This window comes from Cucurbita pepo, chromosome 7 (genome assembly GCF_057944985.1).
Source record: "Cucurbita pepo subsp. pepo isolate OVF chromosome 7, ASM5794498v1, whole genome shotgun sequence".
In the NCBI taxonomy this organism is placed as follows: domain Eukaryota; kingdom Viridiplantae; phylum Streptophyta; class Magnoliopsida; order Cucurbitales; family Cucurbitaceae; genus Cucurbita; species Cucurbita pepo.
The window spans coordinates 3,969,815-3,989,553 of record NC_141804.1 but is presented as its reverse complement, the minus strand read 5'-3'; the positions used below and the strand labels follow the sequence as shown (position 1 = coordinate 3,989,553).

The 19,739-nt window shown below is 35.6% G+C and overlaps 2 protein-coding genes and 1 non-coding gene across 5 annotated transcripts; 1 reads left to right on the top strand and 2 right to left on the bottom strand.

The window, feature by feature from the left end:
• Positions 1-5,697: 5,697 nt before the first annotated feature.
• Positions 5,698-8,540, bottom strand: LOC111786547 (putative pectate lyase P59). Of its 3 annotated transcripts, none has more exons than XM_087125281.1 (3): positions 8,249-8,540; positions 6,645-7,296; positions 5,698-6,428 (listed from the first exon to the last, which is right to left on the bottom strand). In XM_087125281.1, exons 1-3 carry the CDS (start codon positions 8,515-8,517, stop codon positions 5,955-5,957), a joined length of 1,395 nt encoding a protein of 464 aa, XP_086981407.1. In that variant the 5' UTR covers positions 8,518-8,540; the 3' UTR covers positions 5,698-5,954. The 3 variants fall into 3 exon arrangements, with proteins under 3 accessions (XP_086981407.1, XP_086981408.1, XP_086981409.1); XM_087125282.1 differs by having other exon boundaries at positions 6,645-7,281; XM_087125283.1 differs by having other exon boundaries at positions 6,645-7,288; positions 8,249-8,496.
• A 2,689-nt stretch (positions 8,541-11,229) lies between these two features.
• TRNAL-AAG (transfer RNA leucine (anticodon AAG)) lies at positions 11,230-11,310 on the bottom strand. The gene has a single exon. It is a non-coding gene; the product is annotated as a tRNA-Leu (tRNA).
• A 1,489-nt stretch (positions 11,311-12,799) lies between these two features.
• Positions 12,800-18,548, top strand: LOC111799197 (putative serine/threonine-protein kinase PBL3). The gene is made up of 6 exons (XM_023682638.2): positions 12,800-12,967; positions 13,838-14,178; positions 14,272-14,407; positions 15,811-15,947; positions 16,037-16,160; positions 17,848-18,548. Exons 1-6 carry the CDS (start codon positions 12,904-12,906, stop codon positions 18,243-18,245), a joined length of 1,200 nt encoding a protein of 399 aa, XP_023538406.2. The 5' UTR covers positions 12,800-12,903; the 3' UTR covers positions 18,246-18,548.
• Positions 18,549-19,739: the final 1,191 nt, after the last annotated feature.

Genomic DNA, 19,739 nt, shown 5'->3' with positions numbered 1-19,739 from the left:
TTGCGCGACTGATGGAAGAACTCATTGGAAGAGAAGGAGATCCACCAATACTATACGTGGACAACAAAGCTACAATCTCCCTGATTAAAAATCCAGTTTTGCACGAACGGAGCAAGCACATAGAAATCAGATTTCACTACATTCGGAAATGTGCAGATCGAGGGCTCATCAAGATTGATTTCATCCGAATAGAGGAACAGCTTGGAGACATCTTCACCAAATCTCTGGCGCGGGTGAAATTTTTAGAACTTCGTTCGAAGATCGGAGTTCAAACAATAAGGTAGATATATACCACAGGGATTTAGGAGGAGATTGTTAGATAAATCCAGATTTTTAGGTTAAGAATTCCTATTTTCTTGTTAAAGTCAAAGAATTAAAGTGAGTGAAATATGCACGTTGAGTGAAAGGGCTTTAGTTGAGTCGCCACTTCTTTCCATTTTTAGGATATAATGGTTATTTAAATATGCCAATTGAATGAGAATAGAATCATCAGGTCTTCAGCGCAGAATCTGAAATACTGTCTCTCTCTTTGTTTTTCGTTATTTTCTTCTTCCAAGATTTTCCTTTGGTAATTTTCCCTCGTCAAGATTTCCTCACCAAACACTCAGTCAGAGACAACATGTCTTACCTGTTAAGCACCAAGACAACAGCAGGTATAAACAGAAGAAAAAATTAAAAAACTAATCAACAAATTGAGATTCATTTGCAAATTACCAGAAGACAAAAGGATGAGGTTCCAAAAAAATCCTACCCATCTTGCTGCCCTTGTGAGAATAAAGATCATCCACCATACAAGTTTTGGAGAAGACCTGATGCCAAATGCTCCAAATGCAATCAACTTGGACATGAAGCTGTGATCTGCAAAGTCAAAGGTCAGGTGAAAGAAGTAGATCCACAGGTAGCTAATCAAGAAGAAGATCAATTGTTTGTGGTCACTTGTTTCTCAGGCAAAAAATCAAGCGAGAGCTGGTTGATTGACAATGAGTGCACAAATCATAGGACATATGACAATGAGCTTTTTTTAGGAATTAAGAGACACTGAAGTCAAGAGAGTGAGGATTGGCACTGATGGACACTTGGAAGTCAAGGGAAAAGGCACAGTAGCTATAACAAGCTATGAAGGTACAAAATTTATTCCAGATGTCTTATTTATACCTAAAATTGATCAGATCTCTTAAGTGTTGGTTAGATACTTAATAAAGGCTATAAAGTGTTGTTTGAGAATAAGCAGTGCTTGATTAGAGATGTTAGTGGCAAAGACTTGTTCAATGTCAAAACGGAAGGAAAAAGCTTTGCTCTAAATCCAATGGAGAAAGAGCATATGGCCTTTATATCCGGAGCTACTACTACTAAGATTTGGCACAAAAGACTTGGGCACTTTCATCATCGAAGTTTGCTACAGATACAGTCAAAGAAGCTGGTAGAAGGACTCGCTGACATTGATGAGGACATGTCTCTTTGTCGTGCTTGTAATTTCGAGAAGCAACATAGGCAACCCTTTCCTAAACAGGCATGTAGAGCCTTGAAAAAGTTGCAACTGGTTCATACTGATCTTTGTAGTCCTCAGCGAACACCATCATTAAATGGTAATCTTTATTACATTGTTTTTATTGATGATCCAAGAATCTGTTGGATCTTCTTGCTGAAGCAAAAGTTAGAAGTTGCGGATTTATTTTGGAAATTCAAAGCTAGAGTTGAGAATGAAAGTGCATGCTTGATTCAGACTATAAGATCAGATAATGGCAATGAGTACACTTCAGAAACTTTTAACACGTTTTATGAAGAGGCAGGAATTGAATATCAATTGACAGCACCATACACTCCTCGACATAATGGCGTCAGTGAAACGAGGAATAGATTCATAATGGAGATGATGAGATGCATGCTTCATGAGAAGAATCTTCCAAAATAATTTTTGGGGAGAAGCAGCAAACATTGTTGTGTACTTGCAAAAAAATCAAATTTCAACAAAAGCGTGAAGGACCTGACATCATTTGAAGCTTGGTATGATTACAAACCTTCTTTAAAGTTCCTTAGAGTATTTGGGTGTCTTTGTTTCACTTACCTTCCATAGGTCAAGCCTGAGAAGCTTGACAAATAGACAAAAGCTGCCATCTTTGTTGGGAATAACACTATATCTAAAGCTTACAGAGTTTTTCAACCACACACTAGTCGTGTTATTGTGAGCTGAGATGTTCATTTTGCTAAAAATGAGCAATGGAATTGAGAAGAACTAACGAAGGTGAATCAGATTTCTAATGCACCAAACAATTTAATCTTTGGTAGCATGTTAGAAGAGTTTGAAGATGAACAACAAGATGCTTTGGTTGATGATGCACCTGTCAGAGGTACAAGGTTGCTGTCTGATATTTATCAAAGGTGTAATGTAGCTGTTTGTGAGCCTTCAGGGTTCCATGATGCAAAAAAAAAAAAAAAAAAAAACAGTTAACATTGGATCGCTGCAATGCAGGAGGAGCTTTCGATGATCGAGAAAAACAAAACCTGGGAGTTGGTTGATCGACCTCTAAACCGAAAAATAATTGGAGTAAGATGGGTGTTCAGAACAAAGCTAAATCCTAATGGTTCAGTTAACAAATACAAAGCAAGACTTGTTGTGAAGGGATATGCGCAATTTTTTGGAGTTGACTATTCAGAAACATTTGCACCTGTTGTGAGGCTTGATAGAGTAAGACTGTTGCTTGCTCTTGCTGCTCAAAAGAGTTGGAAAGTGTTCCAGTTAGATGTTAACTCTGCATTCTTAAATGGAGTCTTGCAAGAAGAAATTTTTGTCGAGCAACCTGAAGGTTTTGTGAGCAAAGGCAATGAAGATAAAGTCTACTTGCTGAGAAGGGCTCTATACGGTCTGAAACAGGCTCCGCGAGCATGGTTCAGTAAAATTGATGATCATTTGGTTGGTCTCGACTTCCAAAAAAGTCAATCTGAACTCACATTGTATGTCAAGCATGGAGGTACAAATACTCTAGTCATTTCTCTTTATGTAGACGACTTATTAATTACAGGAAGTAATCTTGAGCAAATTAACTAGTTCAAACTGGAAATTAAAAAGGTCTTCAAAATGATAGACCTTGGTCTCATGTCATATTTCCTTGGCATTGAGATCAAGTAAATTCAAGATGAAGTGTTCATTTGTCAAAGAAAGTATGCAAATGAGATACTTAAAAAATTTCTGATGGAAGATTGCAAAGCAATGCATACTCCTATGAATCAAAAATAGAAGTTGGTCAAAGATGATGGTTCTTCCCAAGTTATTGAAGCTAAGTTCCGGAGTTTGGTAGGTTGTTTGATGTACTTAACAGCAACCAGACCTGATATCTTAAATGCTGTAAGTATTCTCTCCAAATTCATGCATTGTCCCAGTGAGACTCACATGAAAGCTGTAAAGAGAGTTATCAGATACATCAAGGGGACCTGGAATTATGGAGTGAAGTTCTTAAAGCACAAGGAAATGAAGCTAATTGGTTTCTCTAATAGTGATTGGGGTGGCTCAATCGATGACATGAAGAGTACATCTGGTTACTGTTTTTGCCTCGAATCAGACATGTTCTCTTGGTGCTCAAGAAAGTAAGAAATTGTAGCTCAATCCACTTCTGAGGTAGAATTTATAGTTGTAACAGCTGCAGTTAGTCAAGCTCTCTAGTTAAGAAAAATTCTCGTGGATCTAAACTTGGAGCAAAAACAAAGCACTGAGATACTAGTTGATAACCAAGCTGCTATTGCAATCTCCAATAGTCCAGTTTTTCATGGAAAAACTAAGCATTTCAACATCAAGTTATTCTTTGTTCGAGAGTTCAGAAGAGTGGTGATGTGACTCTTTGTTACTGCAAATCTGAAGATCAAATTGCAGATGTCCTTACCAAACCTCTACCACTTAGCAAGTTTGAAGATTTCAGGAAAAAACTTGGAGTTTGCAGCATCTAAACAAGGAGGAGTGTTAAAGATAACGTGTTTTAGATTACTATCATTTAGTATTTTTCTGTTAATGTTTTTGAACAAGTCTCCTTATAGTTAGGGGTTGAATTAGCATGGTTTGTTTACTGGTTTATTACTAGATTTTGTCCAGATTTCCAGCTGACTTTTTAAAACATTCTTTTCCTATTATTTGTATATATATATATATATAGAGCTTTCTTGCTCTTAATAATACAATCTTTTGATCAACCATTCAATCACTCATTCTCTCACTAACATATACCTTCGTCACTAAATGTTGGTCACCTTTCTTGCACTAGAACAAGATTGATCATTTACCTTGGATCGGTACAATTGATCCATCGTCAAACTTCACGTTTTCAATAAGCTTCTCATCAAGCTCCTTGAACTTTGTTCGATCTCCAGTCATGTGGTTGCTTACTCCATTGTCAAGGTACCACATGTTGGTCTACTCGGTCTTCTCCTTTTGTGAGAAGGTTCGCCATGACCTTTGCTTCGTTGAGCATCAACAGGTTGAGCATCTTCTCAACCAAGATCAGTGCGGGCTCTTGATCTTGCGTGAGTGTGAGGTTTGCCTCTTCATCTCGCTTCTTGTTGCAGCACTCTGTCGCATTATGCCCATATTTTCCACAAGAGTAATACTTGATCATACTCTTGTCCTTACGAGGGTTGCCATTTTCATGGTTTGTGAAATATTGTCACGACCTCCTCTGTTACCATGTTCGCGGCGACGTCCACGACCTCTGTTTTCTTTGTTATTGTTTTCACGTCCGCTCGTACTTGGAAAAGAAAAGTCATTTGTATCTTTATTTTCCGTCCGTGCGAGCCACTCCTCATGTGTGAGTAAGAGGTATTTCTTCTCCTCTTTGTCTTCGTAGCCACGAAGTCTCTCCTCATGGACAAAACGACCAACGACCTTCTCAGCCAACATGTTCTTGAGGTCGTTGAACTGTTCGATAGAGGTAATAATCTGCATGAATCTTGGGGGAACAACTTCTTGACGACGGAGATCTCTTCCACCAAGTCGCCTAATGAACGGATACCGCTCGTCAACTTCATAGCAAAGTCATCTATTGACTCACCGTCCTTCATGCAGATAACCTCGAACTCGATCTTCAAGGTCTACACCTTTGCTTCCTTGACGCGTTCCACACCCACCTGCATTGTTTGCAGCATCTCCTCTTTGCTGAGTCCTTTGCCAATATGAGAAGGACATCCTTTGGGACTCTGAGGCTGCTTGGAAGATGGCTGCAAGAGTCTGTCCTTACGCTTCCGACCATGTTGCATAGTTACTATTCGTGAGTAACGGGTACTAGAGCGTTACACTCCCCTCCCTTCCACTCCTTATCATTGCCATCCTTATCATTGCCACATCTCCTCTGACAACTTTGTGCTTCCACTCCTCATCGTTGCCACATGTGTTCCTTATCCTTGCCAAGGGTTAGTAGGCAACGAAATCACAAAGGGTCTCGTGTTCCCTTGTCCTTCCGTATTCCCTTGTCCTTCCTATTTTTTAGATCGGTGAAGGTGTTTGGAGTAACTATAAAAGGAAATTGTTTTGATTCATTTGGAATAGCGAGGTCAATCTCGTAACTTGCTTTTTTACTTTTACATTTAATATATTAGAACATTAATGAGAACATTTCAAAGTTCTCTTAACTAAATTAATCTTCATAGTGATATCTTACCAAGTACAAATTATACATTCCCATAATATAAAATAGAACACCAAATGAGATTTTAACAAACCACAACCAACACATTTTCATTTATTACATTTGGTAGAAGAAGAAGATAGAAAAGAACAAAACATAAGAAAGGATTTGACAATTCATTTTGTCTTCCTTCTTCCTACAAAACTAGCGGCTGAGTTATTCAAACACACTTCATAAAAAATAAAAATAAAAAAACTAAAATCCCAAAAAAAAAAAAAAAAAAAAAAAAAAAAAAAAAAAAAAAGCCACCAAGAGATCAAGGAGTGACAAAAAATGGTGTAAATCAGCTTAGCATGGCTTGCCTACTTGACACTCAAGTGTACCAGCGAAGCGTGTAAGCCTTTTCACGTAGGCTCCTGGCTTGAATTTAATCATATCATATCTTGAGAATTCGCTCTTCTTCCCCTTGGTTTGATCCCCCGCCGGAACAAAGTACGCCCCGTTGATCATCAAATCTCCCTCCGACCGCCATGACCAATTCTTCCATTCGGACTCATCGGCATACTCTCTCTTCGTTATCTGTTTCGCGCTCGGATTCGGAGGGGCAATGAAACGGTTCCCTTGGCTAACAATGGTGGGGTGCTGGCTGCCCCCAATGGCATACATAAGCCAATGAGTATAGTCATTATTAACCACATGGAAGAACCCAAATCTACACCTTGGCATTCTTTGCACCAATCCCCTCCCAAAATGGTTGAATGCAAGGGTTATTTGCATTATAGAATCTTCCTTATAGCTATCACTAGCTCCGAATAACATAACCTACATGTGTAGAACAATTAGATTTGAAATGGGTTTGTGTTGAAAATGTAATCAAATTGATAAAACAATTAGATTTGAAATGGGTTTGTGTTGAAAATGTAATCAAATTGATAAAACAATTAGATTTGAAATGGGTTTGTGTTGAAAATGTAATCAAATTGATAAAACAATTAGATTGGAAATGGGTTTGTGTTGAAAATGTAATCAAATTGATACCTCGTTATGGTGAGTGAAATGACTATTGGAGATTGTAATGGCAGTGGAAGCCATAATGGCATCAATTAACCCGTCTTGACAATTGTACATTGAAACATGATCGATCCAAACATGAGAGCTCCCAAAGATTGAAATACCATCGCCATCGCTTTGTGTTCGGAACCCATAATGATCAAATGCATCTCTAATCATTCCACCGGACTTGGAAATAATGTCATGGATATGAAGGCCATGGATGATGATATTATGCACGAATTGAATAGTGAGCCCTGCGCCGAAGGCTATGTGGACATTGAAGCCGCGGGCGTCGATGGTCTTGTTGCTTGAGATTATGAGCTCTTGGGATAGCCTGATGATCATGCTGCGCCCGAATATGATCCATCTTGGGCCGTTTTGGACAACCGCGTGGCGTAGGGTTCCAGGCTTGGGGTCGACTAGGTTTTCATCGGAGGCGTCTGTCACCACGTAAATGGGTCCTCTCTTGCCGCCGATGGTTTGGTGGCCGAACCCTAATGGACATTCGGCTAGCTTTCTTCGATTCTTGTCCCAATTTGGGTCGCACCTCCAGCATCTGTCAATGGGGTTGGTCGCCAAGCATGGACCACTGTATCTCCTCAAGCTCCTCCTTGAATTGTTGCTGTTCACTATCTCCCTTTAATTTAACATGGTATCAAAATAGGATGGAAATCGAAATTGGTAATTTAATTTAACATGGTATCAAAATAGGATGGAAATTGAAATTGGTGAGCGGGTTCAAAATCGGATGGAAATTGAAATTGGTGAGCGGGTTCAAAATCGGATGGAAATTGAAATTGGTGAGCGGGTTCAAAATCGGATGGAAATTGAAATTGGTGAGCGGGTTCAAAACCGGATGGGAATCGCAAATGGGTGAGCGGGTTCAAAACCGGATGGGAATCGCAAATGGGTGAGCGGGTTCAAAATCGGATGGAAATTGAAATTGGTGAGCGGGTTCAAAACCGGATGGGAATCGCAAATGGGTGAGCGGGTTCAAAACCGGATGGGAATCGCAAATGGGTGAGCGGGTTCAAAACCGGATGGGAATCGAAAATGGGTGAGCGGGTTCAAAACCGGATGGGAATCGAAAATGGGTGAGCGGTGTTCAAAACCGGATGGGAATCGAAAATGGGTGAGCGGTGTTCAAAACCGGATGGGAATCGAAAATGGGTGAGCGGTGTTCAAAACCGGATTGGAATCGAAAATGGGTGAGCGGTGTTCAAAACCGGATGGGAATCGAAAATGGGTGAGCGGTGTTCAAAACAAGATGGGAATCGAAAATGGGTCGAAAATGGGTGAGCGGTGTTCAAAACATGATGGGAATCGAAATGGGTGAGCGGGTCCAAAACATGATGAAAATCGAAATTGGTGAGCATAATTTAATTTAACATGGTATCAAAACACGATGGAAATTGATTCAAAACTTGATGAGAATCGAAATTGGTGAGCGATTTCAAAACAGGATGGAAATCAAAATTGGTGAGTCTAATTTAATTTAACATGGTATCAAAACAAGATAAAAACCGAAATTAGTGAGCATAATTTAGTTTAACATGGTATCAAAAATAGGATAAAAATCTGAAACTCACTGGCCAACGGCTGCGTTAAAGTTATCAGCAACGGAATCGGGGTCAGGATTGAAGGCCTTTTGAGCAGCCTTATGAGCTTCAGCAGCACGTTTTTGCCAGTATTCATCAGCCTTTTCGAGATCAATTCCTTTATCGGTATCGGTAACGTTTATCTTATCAACTTCAACATCAGGTGTCTTATCGACTTCAAGATCGGCATTGGCATCGGAATCGGCACATACGACGACAAACAACAAGGAACAAAGAAAGAAGGCTCTAAAAGGGATCATTGTGTGTGTGTGTGTGTTTTTTTTTTCTTTTTTTTTCTTCTTTTTTTTTGTTATTTTTGTTTAAATTTTTAGTTTTGGGGTTTAATTTTTGTTAGGGATTAGAAGGGCTGGTGAAGGTAAGCCAGAAGAGGTGGATGAGCAAGCTTTTTATTAAGCGAAACGCAAATGGTTCCGCACAGGGCTTGTGGATTGTGGTGTGGTGTGGGTTCCCTGCAAACTCATTCGATTTTTAAGGTCTAAGATGGGAAAACCGTTACCAACTGCTTCTCATAAATACCTCCTTTTTTGTTTACTTCACTAATTTTAGTCTTTCATGTTTTTTAATTTTAGTGGTTCACAAATATTTACTTTTTCTTGTCAACTTGTTCAGGTCTAAACCTATATTGCATACGAGTCCAACCTATAATCCAAAGACTTGAACTCAGACTACTCGCCCAGTCCACCCTACAACTCAAAATGTGTAACCCTACTCGCATGTGCTTTAGCTCCTCCAACTTATGACTCACTCATTTCATGGTCTAGTCTGGTTCAATTGAATCTCAATCTTACTTGATTTTGTGAATTTCAAATTATGTTTGAAGAGCCTAATCTAGAGGATTTTAATAAGAAATTTAAGTAGTTGCTAGGTTAAATTGATTGGAACGATCGGATTTGAGGTAAGGAACTTTTCTATTTAGATACTTTTCAACGGTTAGATATGTATGTATGTGATTATTCTGTACAATGATGTGCAAATTACCTATATGTTATGCATGCTTGAAATTTATCTTTTCCGAAGAAATGTATGAGTTTCAGACATGCATAATTTTTTCTTTTTTTCAATAGTAAGTATGCAAATAATAGGATTTTAGAAAGTCTGAGTCATTACCGTGAGTATCAAAATTTATATAATAAACTGCTTGATAACGTTTATCCCGATTGCAAAGTAACAAACACACAATAGACAAAAGGAAAATGGTTATGTTTTGGTTGTATTATGTGATGTATGGTGCTTATATTACGTTGAAATTTGAGTGTGCATATATGATAAATGTTATAAGAGGATTGACAACAAGAACTTATACAAGTTGTGTTTTAGTTGTTAGATAATATCAATGCTTCGACAAAGAGATAGCGGACAATTCATGCATTCCACTTATTGAATAGGGTTCTATGGTCGGTCTGCAACCCTTGGAAACTGAAGGCGTCCTTGGAGTGATCTCGTAGTTCCTACGGGGTGGAGACGATTGGGTCGGTCCATAGATTTTCCTTCCTTTTGCCGCATTTTGCTCAACGGGTTGAAGGGAGATATTGTATCAAGCTGTTTGCAAGAGCCCACTTGGTCCTCTTCCCTAGGGATCCCAAAGAGGGAACCTTAAGAGAGCTACCAACTCCAACTACCGTCCATGTACGATCCTTACTAGATTCAACTCGGGTGTTAGATTTTAAAAGTCTAATAATTATGGTAAGGTGAAAGACAAAATTATAGCCAACTAAAATAATTATCTAAATTGAGTTTTTAATGAATAATTTAATGGTATGACTTACATATTTCCTAAAAAAGGAAAAATAAATGAGTCATTATATATCGTTATTTTTTCAAATGATGGGTTTTTTTTTTAAAATTTAATTAATTATTAATGAAAAGTAAACAAGTGAAAGAAAATAAATAAAATATTTCAAATATATAAAAATATTACTTAATAACGAGCCATCAATATTCGTTCAATTTAAGCATAAAAAATAAATAACTTTCTAAAATTAACTCATAAATGAAAATATAAGATTATTATATTTTGAAAATAACAATATTGATTTTTTTTTCTTTAATTTAAAATAGAAAATTCGATGTTTGACTTGCTCGTCTCGTCAACTCTACAACTAGGAAATTTACGAAAGAACACGCGGGAAAAAAAATGAAAAAAAACCGTTATAGAATAAATGTTGAGAGTGGGATTTGAACCCACGCCCTTTCATTTGTAAGGTAATGTTATAAAATGTGAAATAATATATATATAAAAAATATATATTTTTAAGTTTCTGGAAATAGTTTAGCTAATATAAAGATACGAGAAAAATAAATAATTAAGGAAATTAGTTCTAACATTATTAGATTGGTAAAATTAATTTAAATAAATTTGACAATTTTATTCTAAAACTGAGACAAATATTATTAAATTATAATATATTTAATATCTCTTTGTTGAAGAATTGTTATATCATAATTTATATTTTTATAATAATTTATATTTTTATGATAATTTAAGACCCTTTAAAGTTATTTTCAAGATAACTAAAATATTTTTATATTACTTTTTATTTTTGTTAGGTATGATTTCTTAAACTTACTTTTATATTTTTATTATTTTTTAATTTCATTATCTATCCTTCTATTTTTCTTACTTAGTGTAACCAATTGATCTAGAAGTATTATATTTAATTGGACTATGTTTTATAGTAACCAATTGATCTAGAAATATTGTATTTAATTGAACTATGTTACGATACGATGTTACAATTTTATAAAACCTTCTAGTATTTCTTTAAAGGTTAGAATTGTGGTATATCTGCTTTTAAAATGTTTTTTTTTTTTAAGGAAAATTTAACATTATTATATTTTTATAATAACAATATGGATTTTTTTTTCTTTAATTTAAAATATAAAATTGTCAACGAGGAAATGCACGAATGAACACGCGGAAAAAAAGGAAAAAGAAAATGTTAAAAATCAAATGTTGAGAGTGGGATTTGAACCCACGCCCTTTCGGACCAGAACCTTAATCTGGCGCCTTAGACCAACTCGGCCATCTCAACATTTGTTGTTCAAAATCATTTTTAATAAGATTTCATTAAAATGTGAATTGAAAGTTTCCACCGACGACAATTTTCAACTAAAAATTAGAATATCTTAATAATTAAAATTTAAAATTTCTAATTGTCACAGTGTTAAATGAACTTAGAAATAGTTTAGCTAATATAAAGATATGAGAAAAATAAATAATTAAGAAAATTAACTCTATATTTTAATAGAATATAAAAAAAATGTTAAAACTATAATTTTATTGTTCAAATTTTGTTTATTTGACATTTTTAAATTTTACAAGTTTAACACAAAAACAAAATCAAAAACTTAAAATAAAAAAAAAATGAAATTCAATTTTATATTTAATAAATTCGTTAATCATAAAAAATTATTAGATAATTTTAAAGTTCGTCGGTAAGTTTTAGTCCTTAATTCGTGATGGTTTCTTCACCAATATTGTAGACCTATCATTCATAAAAGGCTAGGACCAATCCTCAAAGTTGCTCCGGTCACGACTTCTAGTTTAGAGGAAGAATTTCACGGTCAAAGCTTTCAAGCTTAATAGAAAAATTAACCATTAGAGAACACGTTCTAGAGCTTTTCAAAAAAACTTGATCCCATTCATCAAAGTTGCTCGTGTAGCCATCACAAAGTTGTAAAATAGGTCTTGTCAACGAGAAGTGTTCATGATTTCAACAAACGGTAAGATTCTCTAAAATTGTTTCAATAGGGCTGTTATTGTCCTATTTTTCCAACTCCTTGAATCTTTATTACGAAGTTCTATATGAACAATCGTGGTAGTATTTTATGTTACTTATACAAAAAAAAAAAAAAAAAAAAAGGGAACAAAATGTGATATCAGAGCGTGATTGTAAAGCATAAACAAAATCATTATCGAACGGACGAGTTAATGGGTGAGCAGAAGAGTTGGAGTCCCGTTTTCGTGTGTTGTTGGAGGAAAAGGAAAAGAAGAATTAGTAGTCGTATTGAAGGATTCTTTGACGTTGACAAATCAATAAAAGGCAACCCACTCGCTTTTTAGGTGGCTTTTGACGTTGACCAAATTTCTTCTTTCCCACTAGTCCTCATTTTTATCACGCTAAATCTAAATAGATAGGTCATTGAAATAATTCATAAATTTCAATAATTAAATATTATTTATTTATATGAGATTCTAAAAATATTCCCATTTTGTTCTCAGACATTATATTCTTCTGAGAAATTTTATTACTGAGGATAGTAAAGGAAACATTTTTTTTTAGAAGGGTGTGAAAACCTCTCTCTAATGTACGTATTTTATGATTATTCAAAACAGACAATATCTACGGTTATTAAAATATTATTATTATTATATTTTTATGAAATAATTATAAATTGAATTCTTATGATTAAATTAAGAAAAAGAAATTGAAATTGTCGCCGTTCATAATCCCAACGCCAAACACGCCCCCCACAATTTGAACAAACTCCAATATGAAATGAATAAATACAAATTTTAGATTAAAAAAAAAAAAAAAAAAAAAAGGATCTCCAAAGTGAACCTTTCCCCTTCCTTGAGGCTTCTGCAAGCTTCACCTTCCATTTGAATTTCACAATCACTGCCAATGGGTAACTGCTTAGATTCTTCTGCTAAAGTTGAAACTTCCCACAGCTCCCAAGCGACTTCCGGTAAGAGTTTTCGAGTTTTGCCTGATGGTTTCTGAGTTTCCGCTGGATTTTTTTGGTGGATTCTGCTATTTCTTCTTGTTCTTTTTGCTTTGTTCTTGCCAAATTTGAAATAGAGTTTTTGGTTTGATGATATTGTATAGCTTCGTAGTTCGTTCGTACTTCAAAAATTGGTTCCAAGTTTCAGATTCATTTTTCTGATTGGGAAGAAAAAGATTTAGGAGTAGAAATTTATTTCAAACTCCTACAAAATCCAACCATTTTTATTAGATTTTTTAAGATTAGAAACAGGATTTGAAATCCTTGTTTCAAGAGATGATAAACAAGAGAAATCACTTCAAATATTTCAAAATCTTTGTGAAAACAAACAGGCCATCAAGTGTTCTTGCACTTTAAACCGTTTCTAGGCCATTAAACGTTTGTTTTTGTTTAGCAAATCTCTATATTAGTTTACTTAGTTCAACAATTATGCATCCAAACACTGATATCCCCCCCTACAATTAGCTGCAAGGGTGGAGCAAAGAACAAAGGGCGCTAAATTTTTAAAATGGAAAGATTATGTATCTAAAAAGTTTGAAGGTCAAATTCTGCCCCTCCCTCTAGAATGTATGGCTCTGCCCCTATTAGATGGTTACATTATTCTAAAATGAAAGCATTAAATGACCCTAATTAACTACAAGACGTATTAGACATATAATTAAACGATTAGAGATTTATAAGTAACTTTTTTAAGTATAGGGTCCCAAGCGATGCGACGCGAAAGTTTTTGAGATATTTTAGAAACTTTGTTATCTTTTGATAGGATGTTCTGTTAATGCATTTAAATTTGCAATAACCAATGATTTCCTCTGTTTGTTCTTCTTGATGGATTAGAAATCTCCCAAAGTTCAAGCAAGAGATGTCATCCATTAGTTCCTTCCAATCTTCCTAGCTCATTGGAAGATAGGAACCGAAACATATCGAGTCTTATCACATCAAGAACAGAAGGTGAAATATTGTCATCTTCCAATTTGAAGCCTTTCTCTTTCAATGAACTCAAGAATGCAACTAGAAATTTTCGACCCGACAGTCTGTTAGGTGAAGGGGGATTTGGTTGTGTTTTCAAAGGATGGATTGATGAAAACACATGGGCCGCTACAAGGCCAGGATTGGGAATTGTTGTCGCTGTCAAGAAGCTTAAGCTTGAAGCTCCCCAAGGCCACAAGGAGTGGTTGGTATGTAGCTTACTTGATATTTTCTCTCTCTCTTTCGTATGTTCCTTTTAGGTTGTATGTTCGTGTCTGCTACTAACTGCATACGAATTTCAGACAGAAGTTAATTATTTGGGAAAATTTCATCACCCGAATCTAGTTAAGCTAATTGGGTATTGCTTGGAAGGCGAGAATCGGTTATTGGTGTACGAGTTTATGCCGAGAGGGAGTTTGGAGAATCATCTCTTCAGAAGTAAGTTCCTGGGAAATAGCATTTACCTTACTTCTATCCTGTGGATGCTTCATATGGTTGACTCTGCTTGATTTAATACAATTCTATGGATTCAGTTTCTTGAATATTCTTCGTTGAAATATGTTTGCTTCTCTCTCTCAAATGCTATAATTATCAGTTGCCAACTTGCCACATTGTAAAGGTAGTTAACAGTTTGTGTATGTACGCTGATGAATGTTCATCTTTTTGCAGTTTCTTTTTCTTGCATGTTAATTTCTAAAACTTATGGTTACTATGAAGCATATTGAAAAGAATTTATATTATGATCTTTAGGAGAGATCGCAAGGATTATTAATGAATCAACAGAATCTTATCCCTTGCTTGTGTTAGCCATTTGGATTGGCCTAGTGGTCGGACAATATGATTAGTAAAAGGTTAGAGGGAATGAGTTCAAGCTATATTGACCATTTTTCTTGAATTTAATATCTTATGAGTTATCTTGGAAATAAAATGTAGCAGGGTTAGGTGGTTGGTTTTTGAGATTAGTTGAGATGCGCGCAAGATGACCCGTATACTCATGGGTATTAAAAAAAGAATAATCAGTTGCCTGCTTTACTTGAATATTGAGGAATCCAAAAAGGTAAGTGAACTATAGTTTTACTTCTCATTCCATCATGATTAATGATGGTCCTCTTAGATATTGAGACTCGAGAATCAGTGTTCCTTCGAGTGTTCCTTATATACGGTAACGGCCAAAGTCCACCGCTAGCAGATATTATCCTCTATGAGCTTTCCCTTTTGGGCTTCCGCTAGGGAGAGGTTTACACACCCTTATAAAAAATGTTATAAAGAATGTTTCGTGCTCCTCCCCATTGATGTGGGATCTCACAATCTACCCCCTTCGGAGCCTAACGTCCTTGCTGACACTTATTCCCTTCTCTAATCGATACGGGACCCCCCAATCCACCTACCTTCGGGGCCCGATGGTCTGGCTCTAATCTATAACGGCCCAAGTCTATCGCTAGCAGATATTGTCCTCTTTGGGCTTCCCCTCAAGGTTTTTAAAGCACGTCTGCTAGGGAGAGGTTTTCATACCCTTATAAAGAATACTTCGTTCTACTCCCCAACCAAGGTGGATCTCATATATACTTTTTCTGAAGTTGGAATTGTACTACTTTTCATATGACTAAGAGTACTCAAAAAGATCTAAATGGTCTTCGCATCTTGATGACGTTGCATGTTACCCTCTTTACAAGTTTATATTGGGAAAAATGCTTTCACTCTGATTGCATGTTATCCTCTTTACTATAAAGATAAGTGCTTTCACATGATTTTGGATTTTGATACGAACATCTTGGGAGATTCACACTTTATTTTTGTTTCTGAAATTTAACAAACTTACCTGCTAAGTTCTGTTGTGCCAGCGTGTTCCCAACCTCTTTCTTGGGCAGTAAGGATCAAAGTGGCCATAGCTGCCGCCAGAGGTCTTTCTTTTCTTCACGAAGCCGAAGCGCCCGTCATTTATCGCGATTTCAAGGCATCCAACATCCTACTTGATGCAGTAAGGCAGCTCGTCTTGTTAAGAACACAAATGATACATGATCTTGTTGTAGGAATTGTTAATGGTAATTTTGAGTATTGTTACTGCAGGAATTCAATGCTAAGCTTTCTGATTTTGGTTTGGCGAGGGCTGGTCCCACTGGAGATAGAACTCATGTAACTACTCAAGTTATGGGGACTCGAGGCTATGCTGCACCTGAATATGTTGCTACAGGTTCGTAACATACCCTATATTTCATATTGTTGGTGATTTTCTCTCTTTCATTTACATAAGTTGATTTTCTCTCTTTTTCCATTTTATAACGCAAGAGACCCCAAGAATTTGAAACTTAGTTCCAAAAGTACAAAATAATATCCACGGATTCGAATCAAAATGGTTTTCAAAATACTGAAATTTCGAGAAGCAACATTAAAATAATATTATAATGGCAAGAAGGAAGATGACTCGATCTAAGGGATGCCCCTACAGCTGCATGGCTTCGCACGCTCTTGCTGCCGATGGTGGTCTATACTCCATCTGAAAAAAGAAAAAAAAAGAAAAAACATGAATGAGTATAAAAATACTTAGTAAGCAACCTACTTGTAAAGCTCGTCGGACTTAATCCTTAGGATAGTCTCTCAAGATAGGTGCTCGTATCCTGACTCTAGCATTAGCCAATGTCATGTTCGATACTAGCCCTATAAGACTTATATGTACCAAAAATCCTAAACACGCTTACTCTAGGGTGTATAACTAAGCCCCTCAAGCCATAATGTAGGGTTAGGTTGTACTTAACCTTTTGTTTACATTTCCCAAAGTCTATTATTAACTCAGTGCTACTAGCACATGAGTCAACTAGCCCTATAACGGACTCATGGGTAAGTTTCGTGTTGTATGAGGTAATCTGTGCACTCTAGTACTTTGACCACCTGCACCCATATGAATTGTCTACTAGGTGCACCCTATAGCATACTCTCTATGACTTCACCATCTCCTGTGGGTGCCAATTAACCTTTATCTATCAAGTAAACCCTAATCATGCTAGAAAAGTTTGAGGTTACTCATCAACGGTCCCTACTTGATTGCTTGGTCACCCAAAAATACCAGTGGGACCAAATGTGGATTCTAGAACTAAGAGAATGTGGAATATTTTCTCATGTTCATGCTTATAATCATTTAGACTCTCTAGGGCACATGGCATATTTCCAATATAATATTCGGGGATACAAAGGTATTTAGTCCTTATAACACACTGTCATGCATAATGCACACATGTAAAGGTGTCCAACATGCTCAATCAACAGATTTACAAACATACGAAGCATGCTAAAGTCCTCATAAAGTTAACACTAGTAAAAGTTCACAACATACAAGCGAAAACTTTAAAATAATATCGTGCTAAACCGAAAAACAAACAAGTTTTTAGGCTTAACTATATACGAATTGATCAATTAGGTTTACCATCATGCTTTCTAATAAATTTGCCCATTGTCCTAATCGACCCCTACAAGTATTACTTAAAAATTATCCATGTAGCTACTTACTTGTTTGTTGATTCTTCGAGCTTGTTTCTGGTCTCCAACAGTTTCAATTCACAAAAATTCTTAATTATGTCCTATGGGACGAAAAGTTGGACTATTCTAGGGTGTTTATATTTTTTTGAGTGGGTTCAGTAAAAGTTCTGACTATGATTGTTTAGAGTAAGAATCTATATGGTCTCCATTGCTATTCTAAAAAGAGTACGTAAACATTGGTGAAACTATGAACTTAGTGAGAAAATGTGCACACGAATGCTACTAGCTTTTACATTATCCATGCAAAGATATCATTGAAATTTTTTATTTATGTTACATTCTTTATGTTTCTTGAAAGAAATTCTTGGCAGTTAACTGTGTAAACTGCAATATCCATTGATTGGCAGGTCGATTGACATCGAAAAGTGATGTTTATAGTTTTGGGGTTGTGTTACTCGAATTGTTATCTGGTCGACGTGCTGAGGACAATCTTGTCAATTGGGCAAGTCCATATTTGGGTGATAAAAGAAGGTTATTTCGAATTATGGACACCAAACTTGAGGGGCGGTATCCTCAAAAGGGAGCTTACATAGTCGCTAATTTGGCTACACAATGCCTTAGGAGTGAACCAAGAGCTCGACCACGAATGGTAGATATTTTGGGTGCATTAGAGGAGCTTGAATCCCTAAAAACTACAACTAGAATCTCACAACCAGTTCAACGTGCAACTCTTGCTTTGACAAACTCGAAGCCAAAGACTAATGCACCTCTTTTAATATCGCATCAGAAGTCACCACGACAATAATAATGAAAATGTATAGTATAGTGAGCACAAAGGTTTGAATATAGTAGAATTCACTCAAATCATTAGTGCTACTAAAAAAAATATTGATAGATTCCTTATACCTTATATTAAGGTTTGAGTTGGGTGGAAATAGAAGTTCGAGTTGTGTAATAGTTCCTTGCAAGGGAAAACGACCGGTCGGCCTTCGAGCTGCCTCTTATTTTTGGGGAGGGTAGGTGCTTCATGCGTTGGAATTTATACCATAAAGGCGCGTAATTAATTATTTTAAATTTTTAATAATATTTTTAACTATTTTATTTATAATTTTGTATCGTTTATTATATGAAAATTTTAAGTTTATTAATATAAACTTAAAATTTAATTGAGTATATTTTACCTATATATAAAATAAAATAATACATTTTAATTTATTTTTTTTTTTACTTAATTAGCTTCTCATTCAAACATTTTTTTTGTTATTTATTTATTTATTTAATTAGCCTCTTATTCAAACATTTTTTTTGAGTAATTAGAAGACGGTAATAGAGACACACTACCATGTTAGAATCGACCCTACAGTTAGAGTAACATGTTAGAATCGACTTCAGTTAGAATGCACACTACCATGTTAGAATCGACCCCACAGTTAGAGTAACATGTTAGAATCGACTTCAGTTAGAATGCACACTACCATGTTAGAATCGACCCCACAGTTAGAGTAACATGTTAGAATCGACTTCAGTTAGAATGCAGCTTCTAACCGTAAGAATAACATGTTAGAATCGACTTCACCAGTTAGAATGCAGCTCTTCACCAGTTAGAATGCAGCTTTTAACCGTAAGAATAACATGTTAGAATCGACCCCACCAGTTAGAATGCAGTTTCTAATAGTTAGAATAACATGTTAGAATCGAACCCACCCGTGATAGAATCGACCCTTAGGATGCAATTTCTAATTTTTATTATGATACCAAATTTTTGTTCTTACCCGACTAGCCTAAATTAGCCACTTTTTTGCTCATTTGTTTCAAAATGTTTTAAACATTTCATTAATACCTACAATCAAAGAAGTAGTTGAATGTTCGAATTTTTTTTTATTATAAATGTGGTTAAACTAAAAAAAATCGAATTTATTACTTACAAAAAAAAAAAAAAACAATATCAATTAATTCATTAGGAATTTTTTTGTTGAATTATATTTATTTATAAGTTTCTACTAATATTTTGTTTTTAAAAAACTACTTATAATATCTACATTGTATAATTTATTTATTTATTTATTATTATTATTATAATTATAAAATTTTTGAAGGTTTTTCAAACTCGTAAGCAAATACTAAAAATAGAAAAAAAAGAAAACAAATAAAATCAAAACAGTAAAACTATAAAATTGGCTTTTCAATAGGAAAAAAAATATGATAACTTCCTAGTCAAATGTAAAACAGATTTAATATATTTTTCCTTCAAATTTATTCGCCTATTTCCAACAATAATCCTATCCTCCTACTTCTACCC